Consider the following 22987-nt stretch of genomic DNA (forward strand, 5'->3'; position numbering starts at 1 on the left):
CTCTCCTCTGTGAGTCCTCCCATTCCCCAGGGTCTGGCAGGCCCCCTGAGGTTCACCTGGGCTGCATTCCTGGTTGGAGCCATCCTCCCAGGTTCTTCCTTCTCACGGGGGCGCCCAGGCCAACTCCATGCAGAACCAGGCGGGGTGGCCCCGACACAGGCCATGTTTCCAGGAGGTATCCCCTCCTCAGAATGAATGCCACGGGGCCTCCCTCCCCTGCTGGCTTGCCGTGTCTGACCTGAAGCCCAACAAAGAGCATGTGCACCCCAGAAGCCTCAACAGGTTCTGACTTTGGATTCACTGCTGAACAGTAAATTCCAAAATATCTATGGAAAGAAACAATACAGGGAATTGTACAAAGTCTGTGGTACAGTTACTTCACTCTGTCCCAGGCCACCCCTCAGAGCTGTCCTTGGATCAGGCCACCTTGGCACTGGAATTACTGTATTCCACAGGATGCTGTGGTTAAAAACAGTACTAAGTCACTTCTGTGTTTATTGTCAGGACACTGTTGAGAACACTGCTCACCAGGTTTGTTGAATCCACTGGAGAATTTTCTCTCAAGTCCTCTTACTAGAAAGGTTATGAACAACAAATTTGTTATATACCTAGTGTTTTTGCTTAAGGACACCATGAACTCTACATAATTTGTGTTCTCTTTAGAGTGGTTTTGAGGGAGCTCCAGGTCAAACTTGGGCACACCCAGCCCCTGTGCAGGATATTCCTAAGTAGAGCTGGTGACAAGTGGTCTATCTTCCAACTTCCTTCCCCTCACTTTTATCTTCACATTGATTTTGCCTTTATTTGGTTTTCATCATTTGTGCATTTGTGGAATCTGCCTTAAGCCTTTAAAAAAATGGGAGTGAATGACCTTGAATAAGGAGATCGGAAACAGGAAACAGGCGGGCAGTCCCTGGAGCATGGAGGGCTGTAGCTGGGGCAGGCTTGGGACCCCAGGCAGCAAGGGGAGGCGATACCCTCTGGGGGTGGCCAGGAAGTGGCCGGGCCTTCTGAGGACACCTTGAGTGTCCTCGCAGAGGAGGAGGGGCTGCTTCCGCTGCTGGAGGAGGGTCAACAGGGCACCAGAAGATGTCCTTTCTTTTCTAGCACTTGAAGCAAACCCACCAGTTTCCACTTTGCCCTTTTTTGTCACAGAACTGGCTGGAGGAATTCTAAAGTGGGAAGACTTAATTGGGCATTGCTTATTCAGCTCGAGAATCTTCCACAACCTTTTTTCCTGAATCAGTGTCAGGTTCCCATGATTAAAGCTTTTCTGCTTGCACATGAAATTCACTCCTCATGTTCCCAGAGGCCTGGACAGACTCTCACTCTGAGCCTTGCCTATGTGGGGACCTCCAGGGTTGGGCAGTGCCTCACAGTGCGAGGGCCCTGAGCGACAGCAGCACCCACCTGCATGCATCTCCAGAGCAGCAGAGGCGGAAGTGGGTGCCTGCAGGATGGCACCTGGGGAGGGAATGGAACACTGAGGCTGTTCCATTCCCTCCCCTGCCAGCAATCAGAACCCAAGGAGTTTTCTAATTTCTTTGTGCTGCCCAAATGGGCACGGGCCTCACTGTGCCAGCGGCAATTATCCCTGATTGCTGTGAGAAGAGGAGGTGGCAGCTGTCTGGAGGCAGGAGCTTTGCAAGGTGGGTTTTAAGTATCTTCTCAGCAGGTATCCAGGAAGAGGCTTCAGACACTCTACCAGCTTTCCAGAAAATCAGACTCAGCAAATCCAAATTAGCTGGTTTCCCTGCCTAAATATCTTGTGGTGTGCACAGGCATGCTGGAAGCTGTCAAGGGTGGAAACGGTCTGTTAGAAGTTCACGGAGCCAGCTCAGGAGCATCTCCTGAGAAGCACTGGGCTTTATAAAGCAGAATCAAAGACACACACCATTTTAATCTTCATGCCACTATCAGCCAGGTATTATTAATCTCAATTTATAGATGAAGCAACCGGGTCTCAGAACATGATGGCACTTGTCAAACTTGGATCATGAAGCCGATCAATGACAGATAGGACCCAGTCTCAGGCCTAGCTATTTAAGTTCTGAGCTTTATTATTGAACTTTCTTTTTTAGACTGAATGTTTATCAGCTTTTTGTCACTGTAACAAAATACCTGAGAAAATTGTCTTATAGGAGGAAAAGTTTATTTTGGCTCCGAGATTCAGTCCATAGTGGCTTTGGTCCCACTGCTATAGACCTGTGGCAGCACAGGGCATGGAGGAGGAAATCCACTCACCTCAAGGCAGCCAGGAAGGAGAAAGAGGGAGAGGCAGACGGAGGGAGAAAGGGGAAGGGGGTGGGACAGAGACAGTCCCCAAGGGCATACCTCCAGGGACCTACTCCCTTCAACAGGGTTCCATTCAGTTAAAGCCCCACCTCTGAACCGCCTTGAGGACCTCGCCCTCAGCACTCAGACGTGGGAACACCCCAGGTCCCAGACACAGCAGAGAGATGCAGAGCCCTTAAATACAGGAGTTCAACACGTTGCTCACCTCACAGCTCCCTTGGTCCCTGGCTCTCAGCCTTTCCCTCCCGTGTGCTCCCCTCAGCCTCGTGCTCCATTTCTGGCTTCCACTGTCCCCTCACAACATGAAACCATGTTGCTTTTGCTTTGAACCTGTCCCACGACCAGGAGGGCTCTGGGGCTTGGCCAGGGAACACGCAGAAATGCGGCCACACCACGTATCACTCAGCCAGGTAACAAGGCCAGGCCACCAAAGGCAGTCAATTGATGTTATTTTTACTCCCCTAGCTCTACAGGCGAAGCTGTGGAAATAACTCAGGAAGACTAAAAACCAGGGGCCCTGCTGTGTGTGACTTAGCAATGACAAGCCCTCTGGAGGGTTTTTGGTATTTTTTCTTCGTTTTTTGGTTGATTTTTTGCCTCACTGAGACAGGTGAGGCTGAAGGTCTGCTAGCACTAACAGTCACTCTTGCAGTAGAAACCAGGTCATTACCACTGCTTTTGACTTGGTGGAGAAAATGCAAACACGGGGAAATCATAGCAAAGAAGAGTATATTCTTTAGGGCTGATCCTTGAATCAGGAGAATAATGTCCTTTCCTTCACCACTCTTTGAGAGAGAACAGTGCTCGGACACGGTGTGTACGCAAGCATTATTAGTTGAATTGATTAGTTAATTATGTGAATTGAAATACCCAAGAAATCCAATATTCCTAACCTTAGATTCAAACCTTAATCAACATCTGAAAACATCTGTGCTTTGTCCATATGCTAATTACACATCAGCTACACTCTAGGGTCCCATGCCACCTTCCAACTGCATTTCACAGGAGCTGAGGTCTCTTGGACAGAGTATTTTTGCTAGAATTTGATACTGTTTACAGAAAGGTAATAATTCAAAATAAAAAGAAAAGCTTCATCAAGGATATGAACAGGCAATGCACAGAAAATAAGTGAAAGTGACTGTTAGCCCTTTGAAAAGGTGCCCAATATCACTTTTTCTTATCACAAGATGAATGTAAATTGAAACTACACTAAGATACCATTGCTTGCCGGTAAGGTTGGCAAACAACAAAAATGTGGCACGTGCTCTACAGGTGAGGCAACCATGATGCAGGAGGGCCCTTCGGCACTGCTGGAGGGAGGGGAGAATGGCACAATTCAGACGAAGAGGAACTTGGCCAAACCTAGCAGAAAGATGCCATTTGACAAAGCAGTCACCCTGGAAGTTAGTCTTTTGGGAATCGAGATTCTACAACACTATCCCAAAAACATACTAGCAAGAATAGCACAAGGCAAGATGCACAGGTACCATTGCAACACTATTGGTGATAAAGACTAGCAGCAGCTGGAACCGATGGGTCAATAGTTAAATAGGCAGAGCTCCCACCACACAGCAAAATACACTGTAGAAACACCAAGGAGGGTCTCTCACTACAGTGATCACTAGGGGACAGTGTTGAGGGAAGCAAAGTGAAGAAAAACAAGCATGATATGCTACCTTTTATATAAGAAAGAAAAAATAGCTGTCTATGGACTAAGACCTCCAAGACTATGAGCTCCCAAATAAACCTTTCCTTTAAAATTGTTCTTGTCTGGTCTTTTAGTCACAGCAGTGAGAAATATGACTAAAACACAGGTCATGAGACCTTCCTGTAGGAAGTGCCCTCCTGGCTACCTGGAGGAAAGAGCTTGTTGATCACTGGTACCTCATATCCTTTTGCCTTCAATCATATTTCTCCATGACTGACCGTTCCTTATCAAGTCCACTATGAAAATCACTTTAATTTAACTGTGTTACCATTTTGTTATAAAGGCTCTCAAGTCATGTGGAAGTTATAATTTGTATGCTTTTCTGTTTTCTGTTTTTATTTTTGGTTATAAGATCTTAATCATGAACCCAAAATGAGTAGAAAACATTTTCCTCCTCCACATTAGCATTTCTGCTTTTTGATAGAGGGAAAAATCATACATGGCATGATGAGTACGGTTCTGCTATGGACTGAGGTTGAAGAAGCTGCATCTGTGTACCAAAGACCCTACAGACATGTGACCTTGGCTAAGTGGAACATCAGAGGTGTGGTGTAGATTGGGAGCCAAAGTTATCTTGGGCTACTTTTGTCCCTTTTAACAGTCACTTCTTATCAACCTCTGTATCTGACACCCTTGTGACTTACAGAAAAAACTCTCAGAATGTATTGCTAAGCTTGAAACACCTCTAGCCTCCACCAACCTCAAAGCTGAGACACCTGAACCCTGTGGAGGAGACTGCGCCATCTCACTGGGGTTCGCCTGCTGGAGGACCTCACCCATGTATTTAGTAAGTACATTGGCTCATGACTTTTTATTCTGTGACTATGAAAGTTCATGTAACCTCTATCACAGTGGAATGTCATCCAAACTAACTTGAATCTGTGTTTCAAGGCCACGGTCACACTGATATTTGACTGAAAGTAAACGATTTTCTTATTTCCTTTAAAGTTGAGTTGTTATTTTACATCAATAATTTCGAAGAAACTGATCCCATTGGTAGTCTGGGGGAAAAGGAATTGGGTATTCTGGGACAATGGTGTCATGCTTAAGTGTTTCTGTTTACCCTTTTTAACTTCTGAATTTGAACTACAGAAATACCTATCCTATACTTCTATAAATGTCTTTTGTCCCTATACTGGGGAGACAAAATATACATACACAGCTTTACTACAAGATGGAAAATGTGACATGCTCTGAGGCAGAGGACAATTGTCCTGGGCTGGGCTGGAGAATCATTAGGCAGGAGTGAGAATTTATGTTTTTATGTGTGTCTATTTCTCTATTTTTTTAAGATACTGAGACTGAACCCAGAACCTCACCATACCAGCAGGTGCTCTACCACTCAATGTCCTAGTGAAGCCAGACTTTGAGAGCAAACTCCATTCTCCTCTTCTCCTGGCAGGTGGCATCAGCTCAAAGTGTGGCACCTGGAAGAGCCAACTTCTTCCTCTGGTATTGAGAGTGTGTTATGGCTCTCAGTGTGGGAGCTCAAGATGGTGGGCCATGCCCACCATTGTTGCCACAGACACCATTGCTCACCGCTAACTTTTCCCTGGGTTCTTGTCTTACAAACCCGACAACAGAATCCAAGCTAGAAAGAGCAGGATTTATTCAAGTGTGAAAAAGAACAGAAAGTATATCTAAAATGAACAAATAAAATTAGAAAATAGAAACAGAACTCTCACAGGGACAACAGGTGAGCCAGATAGAAATTGCCACCTGAATGTGCTAGTCTAGGCAGCTTCTCTACACTTGGGTTAACACCATTGGTCCAAATTCATGCTCATCAGGGCTTGGGAAATTGCCATGATACTGGCTAGCCCTACAATCACATTCAGCTCTGCCTCACTTGTTTTACACCCATTTGTTGGGAAGCGAGAGGTTCGTGAAATTGGGGATGTTGGAGTGGGGGTATATGTAGAGCAGGTGTCCACACCAGGCCAGCCTGCCCCTGTGAGGTGACAGGTCTGCACCCTCTGGCTCCCAGCTCCTCAAACCCACACTGGGATGGTGGGTTCTGTGGCCCTCCAGGGCCACAGCTCAAGGACAAGGACTTAACTTCATTGTTTAAATATACTTCAGTGGCACTAGAAGGAGCTTCTCACCTCTGTGTTCAAGTCGTGTTCAGAGCAGAGTGGCCTCTGACATTTTGTTTTGGTTGGGGGTAGGTTAAAAACAGGTCCCAGAAAATGAGAAAAGTTGAAAAAGGCTGTTGACAGCATTTTGTAGAGTCACAGTCTAAGGTCATTTGTTAGAGGCCTCTTAAGTGCTTGCCAGCCTCCTCTGTGACCTGTCCAACGTTCAGGTAGCTGTTCTGAACACCAGGGGGTGCCAGCAGGACCTTGCTACTCCCATAGCGCCCCTGGCCTTTTCATGTTGTCGTGTACAAATGTTTGTCATGTACATGTTTGTCATGTACAAATTTCCTGAAATATTTGTGCACTCAATTATCCTCCCTTAACTATCTGACTTCTACTCATCTTTCATATCTACTCTGAAAAATCCAGCCTGGGTTAAGTGTTCCTGCTTCCTGTTCCCATGGCGTCTTATACTCTCAGTGTCATATCATTGACCTCACTGCATTATAATTGCCCATTTATTTGTCTGTATCCTTCACTAAGCTGTGAATTCCATGACAAGGACTCCTTTCTATCTTATATGTGGCTGTATTTTTATAGCCAATCATGTCAGTACATTATAGGCTTTTGGTTAAATAAATAAATATTTTGGAGACAAGATTTCTCTCTACAATATGTGATAATTCATAAGCATCAATTAAATATTTATTCTTACCAAATACATTTAATATTTTTAGTCACTAAAATGTATAGCTTCAAATTGCCACACACATGAATTTCATTTGGAGACATTTGAGATGTTACAAATTATATCAAGAGTGACACTCTATTCCAGGCACAAATGCACAGAGCCAAACACAAGAAGTGTTATTAGACACGGTACTGCACAGGAAATTGGGACATTTAAATTCAGATCCACATTTCACCACAAACATTGTGTCTTTGGCAAATCTCACCCTTTTCAGGCTTCATCCTCATTTGTAACATAAAGGGATTATACTAAAACGTTCCACTTGGTTCTCAAAGATCTAGCCTTAAAATTCTGAGTACTAACAATATTAGCTTTGAAATCAGGTATGTCTTAGTTCAAAATCTGGTCCTTAAACTGACTGGCAGGATTTCCTAGTCTGTATAATGGGGGTAATTGCTACTCAATAATGTTGTCATTGATGAATTAAATAAGATCAAGTTAGTTCTTGACCTGGATCAGGTACTTAGTAAGTGTTCATTTCTTTTCCCTTTAGGAAATGTGAAATATCATAAATAGGATTTAACTGGGATAAAAGAAGATAGTTTATGTAATAAGTTCTGTTTTCACCTTGCTAACTGCTAACACTGCAGGTGTTACTAGGGAGCAAAAACCACTTGACTTTTGGTTTCATTTTCTTAGAACCCTATTCTATTGCCAGACACCCTGGTGTTGGTCATCTTGCTTAGGAGGTAATTAAACCTGGAAATTTGAACATGACAGGATAGCAAGTACCAAGCCGTTGATATGTGTATATAATGGGGGAGAGGAGAATCTAAATTGATGACCTTATACCACCTCCAAAGATAAGTAAAATCATACTTGATCATTCAAAAGAAGGACACAGATTAAAGTGATTCATAAAAAAAGACCCAGAGACTGGTGAAATCTCTGTTTACCAAGCCAGTAACAGTTTGAATGTTTAGGTTTCACTCTGTTTAATCCTATATAGATAGATGAATTTGGAACTCTAAATCCAACATGGTTTGTAGTAGCTCTTTGAAACTTGACAAGATATAGAAGTTCTCAGTTTTGTCTCTATGATTTGTTTCCTCTTCAAGTAACCCTAAGCAGAGACTGGGGCAAAACACTTTCATTGAAAGGGGTTGCCAAGCTTCAAAAAACTACGAGTTTCCTGAAATCTCCGCAAATATTTTTTCACCCAATATTGATGATACTTGGTGTTAATGATCAGTACACCAATGCCACTTGGTTAACCAAATTTCATTCTTCTAGGTTGAAGCGGTCGTTTGCACTAACAGTTTGAATATTTAGGTTTCACTCTGTTTACTCCTATATAGATAGATGAATTTGGAACTCTAAATCCAACATGGTTTTTAGTAGCTCTTTGAAACTTGAGAAGATAAAGTAGTTCTCAGTTTTGTCTCTATGGTTTGTTTCTTCTTGAAGTAGCCCTAAGCAGAGATGGGCAAAAAACACTTTCATTGAAAGGGGTTGCCAAGCTTCAAAAAACTTCAAGTTTCCTGAAATCTCCACAAATATTTTTTCACCCAATCTTGTTGATACTTGGTGTTGGTGTTCAGTACACCAATGCCACTTGGATTACCAAATTTTGTTCTTCTAGGTTGAAGTGGTCATTTGCAGTAACAGTTTGAATGTTTAGGTTTCACTCTGTTTACTCTCTTGCTGGTCCCCAAAGCCTTCAGAATCAACTCAACCTCCTTCCTGTTGATGACAAGTACACACAAAAAGGGGGACTGTTGAAACTCCAAACAGCCTCCCGAAGTCATCTGGGTACCCCTAGAGAGCTGCTGACAGTGATGTTCTTCACAGCCTTGTGAAAATTCAAAATGAAGATTCTTAAAAACAATCCAAACATGTGGCCACTCAGGATTATTTAAACAAGTTAAGGTAAACTAGTATACAGTCAGACCACTGGACACTATCCAGAACTCAAAGTCAGGTTGTGGAAAAAATAGGTAGAGCTTATTTAAATGAAACTGTGAGAGGGTTTACATAAACTATGTGATTAAACAGTTCCTTGTCCCTAGGACATGCTCAGTAGCACGTTAGCTATTAAATAACAGAATATTTAAAGTTCCTGGGTTTACACACACAGGAAAATACAGAAATGACATCATAACTTTTGTGTGGATGAAGATCTCCATTAGGTGATTATATTTCCTCTATATTTTTCTGGGCTCACGGAGTTTTCTGCATTAACAAGTATCTACAATTAGAAGAAGTATTTGCTATTGTCATGTTGACTACTAAGCTTGGTTACATAGCTTTCTGTTCAACACATTTTATACTATGTTTTTAACCTGATTTCTCCCATCCTTCAGGCTCTACAAGTTGACCTCTTTAGACTTGAACTAGGTTTAGTCTGAGAAACTAACTTGTTATGACAACTTTTTTTTTGTTTTTGTTTTCTCATGCTAGGGACTAAGCCTAGGACCTAGAGCATGCTAATCAAGCACTTTACCACTGAGCAATAACCCCAGCCCTAATTTATTTTTGAAACTTCAAACAACTAAGAAAAGGGCATAAGATTTTCATGTTTTTATCAAAAATAAAATCAGCATACTACAGTGACACAGCCACATCAATGGTTATAGCAGCACAATTCACAATAGCTAAGCTATGGAGACAACCTAGGTGCCCTTCAACAGATGAATGGATAAATAAAATGTGAGATTATATATATATATATATATATATAATTCAGCTATAAAAAGAATGACTGACATTTGCTGGTAAATGGATGGATCTGGAGACTATCATGCTAAATGAAATAAGCCAATCCCAAAAGATCCAAGGTCAAATTTCGAAGCTAACCCACAATAAGAGGTGGGAGGGGGAAACGAAGGGAAGGGAGGGGGCTGGGAAAAGGAAAGAATGGAATGAGCTTGATTGACAGCCATTCTAAGAGAGACATTCAGAGGTAGAATAACAAGTCTGTGGCAATTAAAAGACTGAACTTTTGAATAAGGAAATTAGGTTGGGATTTCATCATTGCAACATCTATTTGACTTCCACAATCAGTACCACAGGAAAAAAAAATATGGCTCTCTTTCCAAAAAAAAAAATAATTGTTGTGGGGAAAAGGGAATGCTAAAACGGCTTTATGAAATTTCCTTCTCTGGGGTGTTGCACCAATCTACCCTCTGAAATGCAGTTCACCTTTAAACAATTTGGAATCACCAGAATGATGATTGTGACTGTAATCTTTATCCAAAAAGTTGGGCAATAGCAGCACATGGGCTCAACTGTCTCCAGAAAACACCCTCATATCTGTGTCCAACTGGGACACAGATATGAGGGTGTTTTCTTGGAGCCACATGAATCCAGAGGTTTCATTCAGCTTACAAAATAAGAATCTTATCTCTTTTAATCTATTTCATTCTCCAATCATTGCAGCCTGGAATTCCTTGTATCTGTTTCTAAGTCACAATAATTCTGGAATGATCATTTCACTAGCCAGGTGGGGGGAATAAAGTTCTCCAAAAGCTTTCAGGATAAAAACAAAGCAGTTCTATTATTGTCAAAAGCTTTAAACATCTGAATTTGGTCTTGGAAAAGAGCACTGTGTAATATCTTTTCAGACTTGTATAGCACATAGAAATGGACAGTATTATACATATGGAGGTGTTCATTTTGCAGAATACTAGCTATCAGATGTTCTTAAATAACAGGATGAAGAACACATGCTTAATTAGCTCAATTGTTTGTGGATAACTGTATTGATGCTCGACTTTTCTTTCCATTTCAAGTTTAGGATGCCTTCAAAATTCTCTCTGAAACCTGCTATAGTACATAATGCTTGCACATTATATTTTAATACAATTAGCCTGACTTACAATTATATATTAATACAATCTAGCCTGACTAAAATCCTGCCGTGGTCCATCAAAATCTTTCTACTCAGCAACAAGATCATCATGTAAAGTGATATAGCCATACCTAAAACTACAATTTTATGGGCTCTACATAAAATTTGAGGACATCATACTCTATGACCCACATTCAATTGTGAGCACATTTTTCTATTATTTTTATTTGTAAAAGATAGGCTTTAATATGACCTAGTAGATTTAATTTTTATTTTAGTCATTTAGTCATTGAATGGGTGTTTTAAATTCGATGAAGTCAAATGCTGAAGATATCAAGCATAGAAAAGGGTGCTAACTGCACTCAACTATAAAGGGTGCAGCTGCCACTCAGCTCCTGTGAGTTGTTGTCAGGCAATAACAGGGGCCTAATGGGTGCACGTGTATTTGTTTCCTGTGACTGCTATGACAAGTTGGCACCACCTTGGGGCTAAAAGCAAGACCCATTTATGATCTCACAGTTTTAAAGTAAAAGGGGTCTCACTAAACTAAAGCCAAGGCAATGGCAGGGCTGGACCCCTGTGATGTTACATCAGATCCAACTGGATGATTAGGGTAATATCTTTAATATAATATAAATTCACTAGTAAATTCCATCTGATTCAACCTTACCATGTTTATTAGTGAAGTTTCACCAGAGAAATGAAACTAAAAAGACATAGACTGATGGTAGATGACAGATAGATAGATAGACAGATAGACAGACTGACTGATAGGTATAGACATGTGTAACAGTATGTTTATTATAGGAATAATCTCATTTCCCGCCTGAAAAATCTTGGTGTCTGCATGCTAGAGAACCAAGAAAGCTGATGGTGTTATTTAGTTCATGTTCGAAGATCTTATCTGAATCAGAGTGCTGATGATGTAAGTCCTTGTCTAACTCTGAGAGCCTGAGAAACAGGAGCACTGATGGCTAAAGGCAGGAGGTGGTGAATGCCCCATCCCAAGCAAAGAGAGTCAATTCATGCTTTCTCTACTTTTTTGATTTACTGAGGCCCTCAAAGTATTGCATAATGCTCACTCACACTGGTGAAAGTCAGAACAATCCTTTACTCAGTTGGCTGCTGGAGATGCTAATTGCTTCCAAAACATAATCACAGATACAGCCAGATAAGTTCTTGCTAACTATATGGGCATCCTTTGGCAACGTTATATTGGCCCATATTCACAGATCTATGGGTTAAGGTGTAAGCATTTGGGGGGAGCTATTCTGCCAATCACAGAATATATTTTCATTTTTAAGATATCTGGAATTCTCAATTTTAAGTGAAATATCTGGATATTTCAATATTCAAAATGAATTATTACCTCTGTTAAAGCTATGAGGTACAAAGTATCTCCGTAGGTCCATCTTGACTTCCAGGCTGCCTGTGGACAGCTACTGGTCTATTGCATACCTGACCATGCAGAGTATCATGTATCTGTACTCATGGTTTTAAACTCTAATTGAGAAAGTAAACACTAAAGAACATCCTTAAAGCAATATTTGAACAACAGTACACAGAACACTGTGTAGGGATGAAGTGAATGATCACTGTAGGATGAAGCAAAATAAGTATAAAAAAATGATGGACCTAGACTAGCAAAAAGGAAATGTTAGGGTCTGTAAACAAGTCAGGATGGGGCCTGGCATTTTGCCAGAGGGAGTGGTTTGTGAAGTAGCCAGCAAGCCATTAAGTGTGGAGATTCCTTATTGGTTGACTGCTGTATCTAGTTTATGTTAATTAAGATAAGCTGTGTGTAATGTATATATACCCCTCCTGTCCTACAATAAACGTCTCCCACTCCTGCTGTATCAATGTACACAGTTGCTCATCACCCCCCCCCCCCCCGTTATTTTGCTACAGCCGGACTGCGGCAAGGAATTTAAAAAAATATTGTGATTGGGAAGAATAAGACTATCAACAGAAGAAATAGTGAAAAAACAGAATGTTGAGATGTCCAGAGGCAGGTTTTGCTAGATTAGGGACCAAATTGAGGATAGTTTCTTTGTTAAAATAGATCAATAAGTAGGACTTTCTTTAGAAATTGTCTTTTGAGATGTAATAAACTGTTGTTTGAAATTCTTGAGCCAGAGAAATATGTGAATATATTTTAAGAAGGGTCTTAGAAGAGAAGAAAGCATAAATACCAGGAAGATAACTGTAAGTTTTAGTTATTCAGGAATGAAATAAAGACAATGATAAGCTTTCAAGTTTGGGTACAAAGAACACAGAGGAATCATTGACTGAAACATAGAATCTGGTATTTAATACCATTGAATTGAGTGCATTTTTTTGCAAGAGCAAAGAGCTTGAAGTCAAGGACCAAGCTTTAAGAGATACCTACATCACAGTAGTGGGGAAAAGGTGGGAAAATAAAAGGAAGGGAAGAGTAGAACACAGGGTCTCAATACTCAAGTGAGAGGAAGTTTTAGGATACTAAAAGGATTCCACAGTAACAAATACATTATATTGCAATGTTAGATTTCTTGACTAATACAGAAACAAAGAAAAAATATTTAAAAAGAGACTTGTTCAAAAATGTTTGCATTGGAGTTTGAGGCATAAATGACATGTCATCTGGGTGTGCAATAATGGGATAACTTGTCTAGAGTGCTCAAAGCTGGTTGAAAACCTGGATAACCTGAAGAGGAGGGTGCAGCAGACATATTTGAAGCCTACAAAAAGGCAGTTGATAATCAGATTGACCTCAGGATTCTTGTCAGCCAAACTGGTTGTAAGAAGACAAAGCAGTAATGTCTTCAGAAGTTTAAGGAAGTTAGAAGTCTGCAGGCAAACTTTAGAGATGTTGTATGTTTGGTTCTAGATCACTGCATAAAGTAAATATGTGGCCATATTGCAAATTACATGGACTTTGGTTTCCCAGTTCATATAAACTTAAGCTTATACTAGACTAAATGTGTGATAGCATTAGGTCTTTAAAAAAAAAAACTACATGCCTGAATTTAAAAATACTTGATTACTTAAAAATTCCAGTATTGGGCTGGGGATGGGGCTCAAGCGGTTGCGAGCTCACTTGTCTTGCGTGCAGCCCAGGTTCGATCTTCAGCACCACATACAAACAAAGATATTGTGTCCGCCGAGAACTAAAAAAATAAATAAGTATTTTAAAAATGCCAGTATCATCTGAGCCATCAGGGAGTCTGTTTTTTGCTAGTGGAGGGTCTTGCCTCGATGTTGACGGCTGCTGATTGATGAGTGCGATGACTGCTGAAGGTTAAGTTGGATATAGTGGTTAACAACAAGTAAGGAGAGAGCAAAGAAAGATATCCAGGATTTTCCTCCTTCAGCATTTCAAGTATATTTTCCTTGGGTTCCCAAATCACGAACCAAAGCCATTCCGCCTTATTTCCAAAGAACCAGCTCATTCAGAAAGGCTTTTAACGCATGGCATTTTAAGATGAAACCTATTTTGAAGCCTTCACTTCCATTTACCGTTTTGTTTGTCCTTTCTGTCTGACATGCAAATACACGATACTGCCTCCATTCTTTCCATGCAACCTAATTCAAAGCAACATATGTTAAATCCACGCAGAATCATGTGAGTATTCAATCCGCATACACACCATTACCCCACAGAATGCATTCAATGAACTCCAACATAGTTCCCTGCGTGCAGTTCGGAGAAGCCTGGGATGTATGTATGCAGGGATCTCCCCCAACTCGAACCATCCACAACGGCGCATCGAACCTGTTCCCTTTTAAGAAAAGGGGGCTGTTTAAATACCCACTAAGGTAACTGACCACAATGCAGGAGCAAGCCAGCCTGGTCCTACGGGCAACACTGGATGCAGGCTCTTTCACAAAGCTCAAGGAGGCTGCAGCGCCGGAGCTTGCAGTCATTTATCTCCCTGCAGCCAAAACGCCCGGCTCGTCCCCCCTCCCGGATTTTACCTAATAGCTCCCAAACCCCATATTGAGAGGGCCTGCTGTGGATCTTGCGGAGGTACAAAATGGTGGATGTGAGCTAATTTTTCCCTGCTTTCCCCATAACTTATCGCATCCATCACCGCCGGTCCTCTGCTCCAAGGACCCCGGCGGCCGCGCACCCGAGCACGCCCCGCGAACCCGGCCCAGGGGCAGAAACGCGGTTACCAACCTGATGTCATGTATCCCCGCGAAGCCTGGGGCGCGAAGGCCGCGGGGAAGCGCTTGTGCAGGCGGTAGTCCTTCTCGCTGCGGGACATCATGTGGTCCGAGGCCGGTCCGAGAAATCCGAGTTAGGCCAGGCTCCCCGAAATGTTATGCTCTGGGTCTTCTTCATGGTGGGGAGGGCGACCTGCTACCCCGATCCTCGGGGCCTCAGCGCCGGGGCGCAGGGCGCTGCTTCATCCGTCTAAGGCGGGCACGACCCGGGCAGACTCTGCGCACATTTTCCCAGCCCCTCCTCGTCGGCGTCTACCCGCCGCCAGCTGCGGGTCCGGCCCTCCCCACACCCTCCCACACCTCCGATTTTACACACGTTCCACAATGCATTACACTTCATTTGCAATCCGCCCGGCTTATAGCTTCCAGATTCCTGGGGGGAAAGGCACGTTAGGAGGCTCCCTGTCCAGGAGGAGGCGGGGAAGGGGCGGGCGGGGTGCGGGCACCGAGACTTGCAGCGTGAAATCAATGGGAGCGCAGACAATGGCCCGATTCAGCGCAGGAGTGCTTAGCCAACTGTGAGCCACCGCACAAAAGACCCAAACAAATGAGGAAGCCCTGGCCTCCGAGGCTGACCCGGGATCCGGCTCCCGGGAAGCTGGAGGGGCAGCCGCAGCCCCACCGCGCCGGCGGCTCAGCGCGAGGCGTGGGGATGACAGTGTCCAATCGTGTCCCGTCCCCCCCCCGCCCGCCTATCAGCCGTGCGGGCCGCAGTCCCCGGCGTCGGCTGGCTCGGCCTCCCCTGCAGTTCCTGGGAGGCAGTCCTCATTCCCGTGGTTTGAAGGGGGGGCGTGTGAGCACAAGGATCGCGGCAGGCTCTGCAGACAGCAGCTGCGGCAAAGCAGGCCGGCTCCTGCGGAATCCAGGAAGAGCCCAGTTGTCCCGGCGACTGCGGCGCCTCGTCAATCTTCCTCCTTCTGAGGCTCCGGGTGGTGTGCGCGCGGGTGGGTGTGGGTGAGTGGGTGGGTGGGTGTGTGCGGCGGCGACACGCATGTGCCCCCCTCCACAGGCATGCTCCTACTTACTGGCCCAGGCCGCGACGGGAGCCATGGCTGCCAAGGATGCCGAGCCCTCCGATGGACCCCGCGGGTTGGCACCGCGGCTCAGAAGCGGGCACGCAGAATGGCTGTGGAAGGGCAGGAAGCAGGACAGCCGCCGGGCTCCTGCTAATCACCAAGCGCCGCCGATCCCGACAGGCTTCTCATTTTCATGTAAAACACCCGGAGGCGGCGCTGGGACCTTGGCTGGCGCCCCCAGCCTAAGACAGCGCTGGGATATTTACATATTTTTAGGATGGTCCCTCCCCCTGGCCGAGAAAGCGAGGCTTCGTGGGAACTGGAGAGCTGCGGTGCCCTGCCTTGCCCACCTGCGCCAACCCCGAAGTGAGCCAGAGCCAGAGGGAGAGGGCGCCAGCGCGAGTTCCTCTGACCGCGGCAGACGCGCAGGCCCGGGCGGACGCCGCCTGGAAACGCAGTGCCAGTGGCCTCGGCTGCTTCTCTCTCCCCCAGGATCCCCGGCCTAAGTCACGGCCAGCCGCCCGGGATGCACTCAGGTGCACAGCCCCTGCACACCCGCGGCTCTGCACAGCTGTTTCTGGTCGAACAACCAATCGCTATAGGACAACAATGCGCGTGGCGCTAGAGGGGAGGAGGGGGCGATGTGCCGCCTGGGCCAGGGCGCTGGGCCCAGGACACCGAGGTCATGCCGAGTTAAAGGCGCCTGGCCACATTGCTGCGAATCCCAACCAGGATCTGCCTACTCCCATTTTTTCCAGACCGCCCCTATTTGGCTTTCAAAAAAAAAATGCTTTCGAGCTGTAGACAACAAAAATAAATATTTTCCCTTTTAACGTTGTATTTTATTTCACGTTTGAGCATTCTTTTTCACCTGTAACAACGCAATGCTCAAAATCTTTTTTTTATACTGTTGTGTCACAGTCACAGGTGCCAAGATGCAAAGACAGGGGACAGGGATATTAAATCTAGGGATATGCTCTTTAGGCTGATAGCGAAACGCCAGGGGATTTTAAATGGTTAATGTTCAGGAAGTTCTAGCACAATCTGGTGCTATTCCAAGGGTTGAATTCTTTGGGAGAGAAACAAGATTCTTGGAAAACCAGTCAGAGGCATTGCAGAATCTAGAACTAAAGCGTCCATCGTTCAGTATGCCAAGGCTGCCCTCTGTAATCTGCGGCCAGTATGATCTCTCCATTGGGATACCAGGGGTAAATAAATGACCACTAAGTCTCTTCTGGATCTTATATTTACACTAATCAGTATTTATTACCAACTGTAAACCAATCAGCTAATGCTTAGTGACATTTTTTTAAGTTAGAATTTTGCTAAAAGTCACCTTTAATGTAAAAGAACTGCTAAGAGCCTAAAGACTACAGCTTTAGAAGCTATAGGCTAAATGTGTAAAGAACCAAAAGGAAAATAAAAATAATTGTATTAATGAATGCAGAAGATACTGACCTTTAGAGATCTCCCATGAATCAAAAATGGTTATATGAATGACCATAATAGTTTGATTTAAGGCTAATGGTGATACCTTTGGCAACTGTGATATTCATTCATTGAGCAAATAATTCTTGACTCTTGTATATGCTAGCTAGCACCGTGATGGGTGCTGAGAGATAGAATAAGTTCTGTGAAGAAAAAAAAATGACCTCTATGGAAAATTATGGTTGAGCTGATGATACCTACAGCATAAGGAGCTACCTAAGCAAAGAGTTTGGGAAATGATGTTTGAAAACATGGGAACAGCCCATGCAAAGGCCCTGAGGTAGGAAAGAGTCAGCTTCTTTTGGAAGAAATGAAAGAAGGCCAGTGTGGCTGGAATTGTAGTGAAAGAGAGGTGTGTGATGAAGTCATGAGGGAGGGGAGAGCCAGATCATGCAAGAACTTGCTGGCCATGTTAGAGGTTTGTACTCTAATCCTGGTGTAATGTGAATCACTGAAGGGTTTAAAGCAAAGAAACAGCAATAGTTTTAGAATTTCTATATAGAAAGGGCTTAGAGAAGGGGGTTTGTTTGAAGGGAGGAATCAGCTAGGAATTTTCCAGAAAGTAAATTTGAATCACATTTGACTTGAAATTGAAAAAATATTAACTTCTTCATCTAAAAAACTGGGGGTGGGTTGATGGATATTTGGGGAGGAGGGCTACAGCTTCATTGAGCCGTTTCCCATTCTGAGTCTAGCACTGCCTTTCCAGCCCTTGGGAGATGCCCCAGTTCTGAGTCCCCAGCAATCCCACCCTCTGTCAGAATCTTACCTAAAGTCAGTGAGGGAATCTGATCCCATCTATAGATTCTCACTGTCCTGCCTTTGTTCTCAGAAATGTAGTATCTATCTCTCCACGGCCAGGATCAGAGGGCTCTGAGACACCTTTTCTCAAACTGCATCATTTTCATTGGGCCTTCAGATCTCTTGCTGGAGGAAGTTGACCAGGGTCCTGGGATGGCTTTTGGGTCTCTAAATTTTCTATATTGGGCCATATTCTGAACGCAGCAGGTTTAACTCCAACTCAGAACCTCATAGTTCAGTGCCTGGCACAGAGTAGTGATAGAGTGTACATTAGCTTCATATGATGTGTGCTTATCCTTGTCCTTAGGATCTCCACACCTGGCTTTTCTTTTTTTAATGGTACTGGAGATTGGACCCAGGGCTTTATACATGTTAGGCAACCACTCTACTTCTGAGCTACAGCCCTAGTCCTGTGGTTTTCCTTAGAATGCCTGCCATAGGCAGGGCAGGGTCTTAGGCACTGTGAGAGCCACAGCAGTGTCTATATCTATGAGCTGGACAGACAAATAAACAGGCAGACCCTCCTGCAGAATCTTACAGAGCTTGCTGTGTGGCCTTTGGGTGCTGGCTTTGTGTAGCGCCATCTAGTGGTGTGTGTTTTTCAATTTTCTGCTTTGAGAGTGTCCCCTTAACTAAGTAGGAAATGTTTTGTACTTGAGGGCCTAACTAAAGACAGGTGAAGAGATACTGACCAGCAGTTCCCAGACTCGGGTTTGCCCCTGCTCCATGCCTCGCCCTCACGGGCATGGCAAGTCACAGTGCAGGGTGAGTGCTGGGCCCTGACCTGAGCCTTTCCTACAGGCCTGCCAGCTAAAGACAGAAACCATCACCTATGAAGAGAAGGAGCAGCAGCTGGTCAACGACTGTGTGAAGGAGCTGAGTATGTCCCCTGCACACTCGCTCCCAACCCCCACCCCAGCTTCTACTTCTTTGTATCTCCCATTGTCATGACCCAGTGGCTTTGTATCATCCTGATGAAGAACAGGCTCCCTGCCAGCCTGAAATCAGTGAGACCTGACCTTGTATGGCACCCCCTCCCCATTTGTGAATTGGGTTCCAGGCCATTAACCATATATTATCTCAGTTTCTTCTGAGAGGGATATTTAATTTTGACTTTCTGCTGGAATATTAGAATTATTAAATGCCAAAGTTAGGCTCAGATACAGAAATCTGGCTTGAGAATGTGAAGAAAACTGCTTTTTAGTGATTTGATTTATGAAAATTGAGGCCTGAGTTCTCAGTTTTGCAAATAAGTACTCCCCTACCATTTTCTCTATTGTAAGTTTGCAAGGTAAGATAAAAGGGCAAATAGAATCTTTTGCATTTCATCAAAATACTAAGCAAATGAACCACACCCCATGTTTAAGTCTTATAAAATGGGTTATGTCTGAATAGGAATGAAAACAAAAAAGAATTGTAGTGTGCATCAGCAACTGGGATTTCTAGAACAAGGTGCATGTAGCAGGGCTTCCTGTTGGTGACATGGATCCATTCATGTGTGGAATGTTGATATTTGGCCAGATGCACCATGTTTGGGGTGTCTCCTCCTGGCTCACTCCTAGTGCCTGCCTGATTGGCTCTAAGGAGACAGACTTGATAAGTGGGGTTAGGCCCTTGCACCGAGCCCAGGATGACAGCCCATGGGAAGATCATGTTCCTTCTCATGACTGACTGAGTCCTGAGAAGCCACTTTGCTTCACCATGGAAGAACATAGTCACTATGCATCCCTTCATTCTGTACCCTATGTACTCCTTCCCATAAAGATGGGTTTTCATGTGTGAACCACCAGGAAACTACTCTCTCTGTTCTGTGTGTGTAGTTTTCTCTCTTACTCTTTGTCATTTCTTTGTCAAAGGGGATGCCAACGTGCAGATTGCCAGCATCTCAGAGGAGCTGGCCAAGAAGACTGAAAATGCTGCCCGCCAGCAAGAGGAGATCACTCACCTGCTGTCACAGATCGTCGACTTGCAGAAAAAGGCAAAAGCTGTAAGGCTTCTGTCACTCTGGCTAACACCACAGTGGTTGTGCCAAGATGGGAAGGGGCCATTACTCTAGAAGAGTGTGTGTTGCCCCTTTGGAGAACAAGCTTAGTAGATTCAGTAATAAAATGTCTTGTGGCCCTGAGTTGGCAAAGGGTCTTTTCATAACCTCTTACCTCCTGAGAATAATCTACAGATTAATAGAATTCATCAAAAAAGGTGCTGCAGGAATTCATTAAAAGCTAATATACTGGCCACAGTAATTATACTTGACAATAGCCTGTGGTTGTTCAGTCCTCAATCCAATCCCAGCACTCAAATTTACATCAGCAGGAATTGGGTTACTAGAGTGGAGCAGCCTTCCATGAGTACATCCTCCTCTCAGTGTGACATTCCTAGATGTGGCCATACTAATTAGTTAGAGAAGTAACATTCCGCCAGAGGCCAGAGGCCAGGGTAATGAGAGTTACTGTACTTACAAAATAAGAAATTTTTCTCTTTCTGCCAAATTCTACTTTCTTCTACTTCTGCCACTCTATGTTTTCCTTCCTCTTCTTTTCTTAATGGGAGGTGGTATTATTATGTCTCAACACTTCTATATGATGTGCTCAGGGCATGTATTTGAAAGTGTCTAAGTTACCAGTTCCCCAGAATCCAAATTGAGACCTGATGAGGCACAGTGCTCTTCATCCAGAGGTCTCCACTTTGAGGTAGATTCAGTACTTTGATGAGCTTTGGGGGTAAGATTGGGGTTCACTGTGTGGTCATGAAGAGTTATACATATGATGTTGGGTAGTCAAAGGGTGGACTATTGTAGACATTATTTGTTATTGTAATTAAATGGATTTTAATTCTTATTTTTTAATGAGCTCAACTAAGATAATTTACAATGCAGTTATGACTGTCCTTGTGGTAGTTCTGGCCAATGAGAAATCCCATGGGAGGACATTATTTAGAAAATAAAATAAAATAAAAAGTTGCTGTTGATGTGAAGTTCTGAACTTTAATTTAATCAACTGCCTAGTATTTGTTTCAACTCAGTGCACCAAGTATGTTGTGCAGTAGAAGTAGCCCCTTGAGGATTAAGTGAAATGGCAAAATGCAGTTTTGTTTCCCATATGAAACCTTTGCTGTGAGAGGCTAAATAATTTTGGAAAAATGAAAAGGGGGAAGAAAGAAGCAGAGAGAGAAAAAGAAGAAAGATGAAAGGAAGGAGAGAGACTGGCTTCTAGAAAGCAGCCTTTACATTGGCGGTATTGAGTGGAAATTGGACTGTAAGACCTTCAAAATTATATAAGACAAAATTTTATTCCAATTTGAGATAACACTTTTCATTGTAGAAAGGGGATGGGGTCCTAATGGATCAGGTAATGAGGGGAAGAGTTGGGCTTATCTGGTGTCTACTTACGTGTCTTTGCTGTGTTTTAGTGTGCAGTGGAAAATGAGGAACTCGTCCAACACCTGGGAGCTGCCAAGGATGCCCAGCAGCAGTTCACGGCTGAGGTGGGTGTGTCTCCCTTACCTCTTGAGGGCTTTTGGTTCCAGTGAAGATAGAGCATATTCCCTTGACAGGCTTTGTTCATGTCCATGGTAGCAACTGTTTTTATTGTTGGTGTTGTTGTTTGTACTAGGGGTTGAACCCAGAAGTGCTTAACCACTGAGCCACATCCCCAGCCCTTTTTACTTTTCACTTTGAGACAGGATCTCGCTAAGTTGCTGAGGAACAACTGTTTTTATATTGAATTTAATATTGCTTTCACCTCGGTTCTGTGCCTGCTGCCCCTGTTGCTGGTTGTGAGCACAGGGAGAACATGCTCCACACCAGCCCAGGGCCTGGCACCTGCTAAATCTTGCCTCTGTAAATGCTCACCAGTGTAAACCATGCAACATATGGCTTGAGAGGAGCCTGTTCAAGGATATGCCTTGAAGCAGAGTGTGCTGTTTTGCATTTCTGTTCATTTAAGGTTGTTTTATCTGCATTGCTCATTGTTGGTATTTTAGGAGATTTTTGAGACTGTAGACTCACTCTGAGTAAAAGTTAAAGAAAAACCAATCTTGAGAGTTTTTGCTATTTGGCCAGCAGGGCAGCTGTTCCACACTGGAGGCCTGGTTAGATTGCATGCCTGATTCTGGCTCTTGTGGGGGGCATGCACCCAACTACTCATGAGGTCCTGACCCTCTGCATCTTTCCTGGTCTTCTGTAAATGTGTGAGCTGGAGGACAAGTAAGCAGAGTGCATGGTGATGCTTCACGAAGCGCAGGAAGAGCTGAAGAACCTCAGGAACAAAACCATGCCCAACACCACGTCCTGGCGGTACCACTCGTTGGGCCTGTTTTCCATGGTGAGCTATTTCATCTTTCTGATACCCTCTAGAAGGAGGAGACCTCAGCGCAGGCTTTCTAACCCACCATGTGGTTGGAGCATCTTATGGAAGGTGATTTGAAAAATAAGAAGAGGGGCTGCAGGAAGGGGGGTGTCACTTGACTTCCCAGAGATGAATTGGCAGGTGTGTACAGATGGGAGACAATGACCCACACCTCCTCCTCTCTTCCCAGGGCTGAGATGAAGAAGGCCAAGTGGTGACCTCGAAAGAATATTTCTGTCCCCAAAGCAGAGAGAGATAAGAACTGTGAAGCAGAGAAGCAAGTGCCAGGTGCAGAACTTGGGAGTTTATTTTTACCCTGTTATCTCTATACTGAAATGTCAGGCTTGAAGCTGCCTCTCTCATGCTTTATCCCTGCTCCCCACAGTGTGGTGATGTAGCCTGAAAACAGGCTTCCTCTCCTCCTCTGCTTCCTCTGCTTTTCCATGAGAGTAACAGTGGTATTGTGATGGAAGGCTAGAAACAGTGAAAGAGAGAATTGGGAGAA

The 22987-nt window shown here is 44.0% G+C and overlaps 1 protein-coding gene and 1 long non-coding RNA gene across 2 annotated transcripts; both read left to right on the top strand.

Moving 5' to 3' along the window:
- The first annotated feature begins 15378 nt into the window (after positions 1 to 15378).
- Positions 15379 to 16687, top strand: LOC144370531 (uncharacterized). The gene is made up of 3 exons (XM_078031336.1): positions 15379 to 15765; positions 15841 to 16213; positions 16340 to 16687. The coding sequence occupies exons 1-3, from the start codon at positions 15379 to 15381 to the stop codon at positions 16351 to 16353; spliced, it is 774 nt and encodes a 257-aa protein (XP_077887462.1). The 3' UTR covers positions 16354 to 16687.
- A 2254-nt stretch (positions 16688 to 18941) lies between these two features.
- On the top strand, positions 18942 to 22245 carry LOC144370616 (uncharacterized). Its single transcript, XR_013430523.1, has 3 exons — positions 18942 to 19016; positions 19993 to 20123; positions 21545 to 22245. It is a non-coding gene; the product is annotated as an uncharacterized LOC144370616 (long non-coding RNA).
- Positions 22246 to 22987: the final 742 nt, after the last annotated feature.

The sequence above is a fragment of the Ictidomys tridecemlineatus genome, chromosome 14 (genome assembly GCF_052094955.1).
Source record: "Ictidomys tridecemlineatus isolate mIctTri1 chromosome 14, mIctTri1.hap1, whole genome shotgun sequence".
Lineage (NCBI taxonomy): Eukaryota > Metazoa > Chordata > Mammalia > Rodentia > Sciuridae > Ictidomys > Ictidomys tridecemlineatus.

Bases quoted from the DNA above. Each gene is read 5' to 3' on its own strand.
- LOC144370531 (XM_078031336.1), top strand. From the start codon at position 15,379: ATGAGGAAGCCCTGGCCTCCGAGGCTGACCCGGGATCCGGCTCCCGGG. The intron at 15,766-15,840 runs GTGCGCGCGGGT...CCCCCTCCACAG, and splicing joins CTTCTGAGGCTCCGGGTGGT to GCATGCTCCTACTTACTGGC.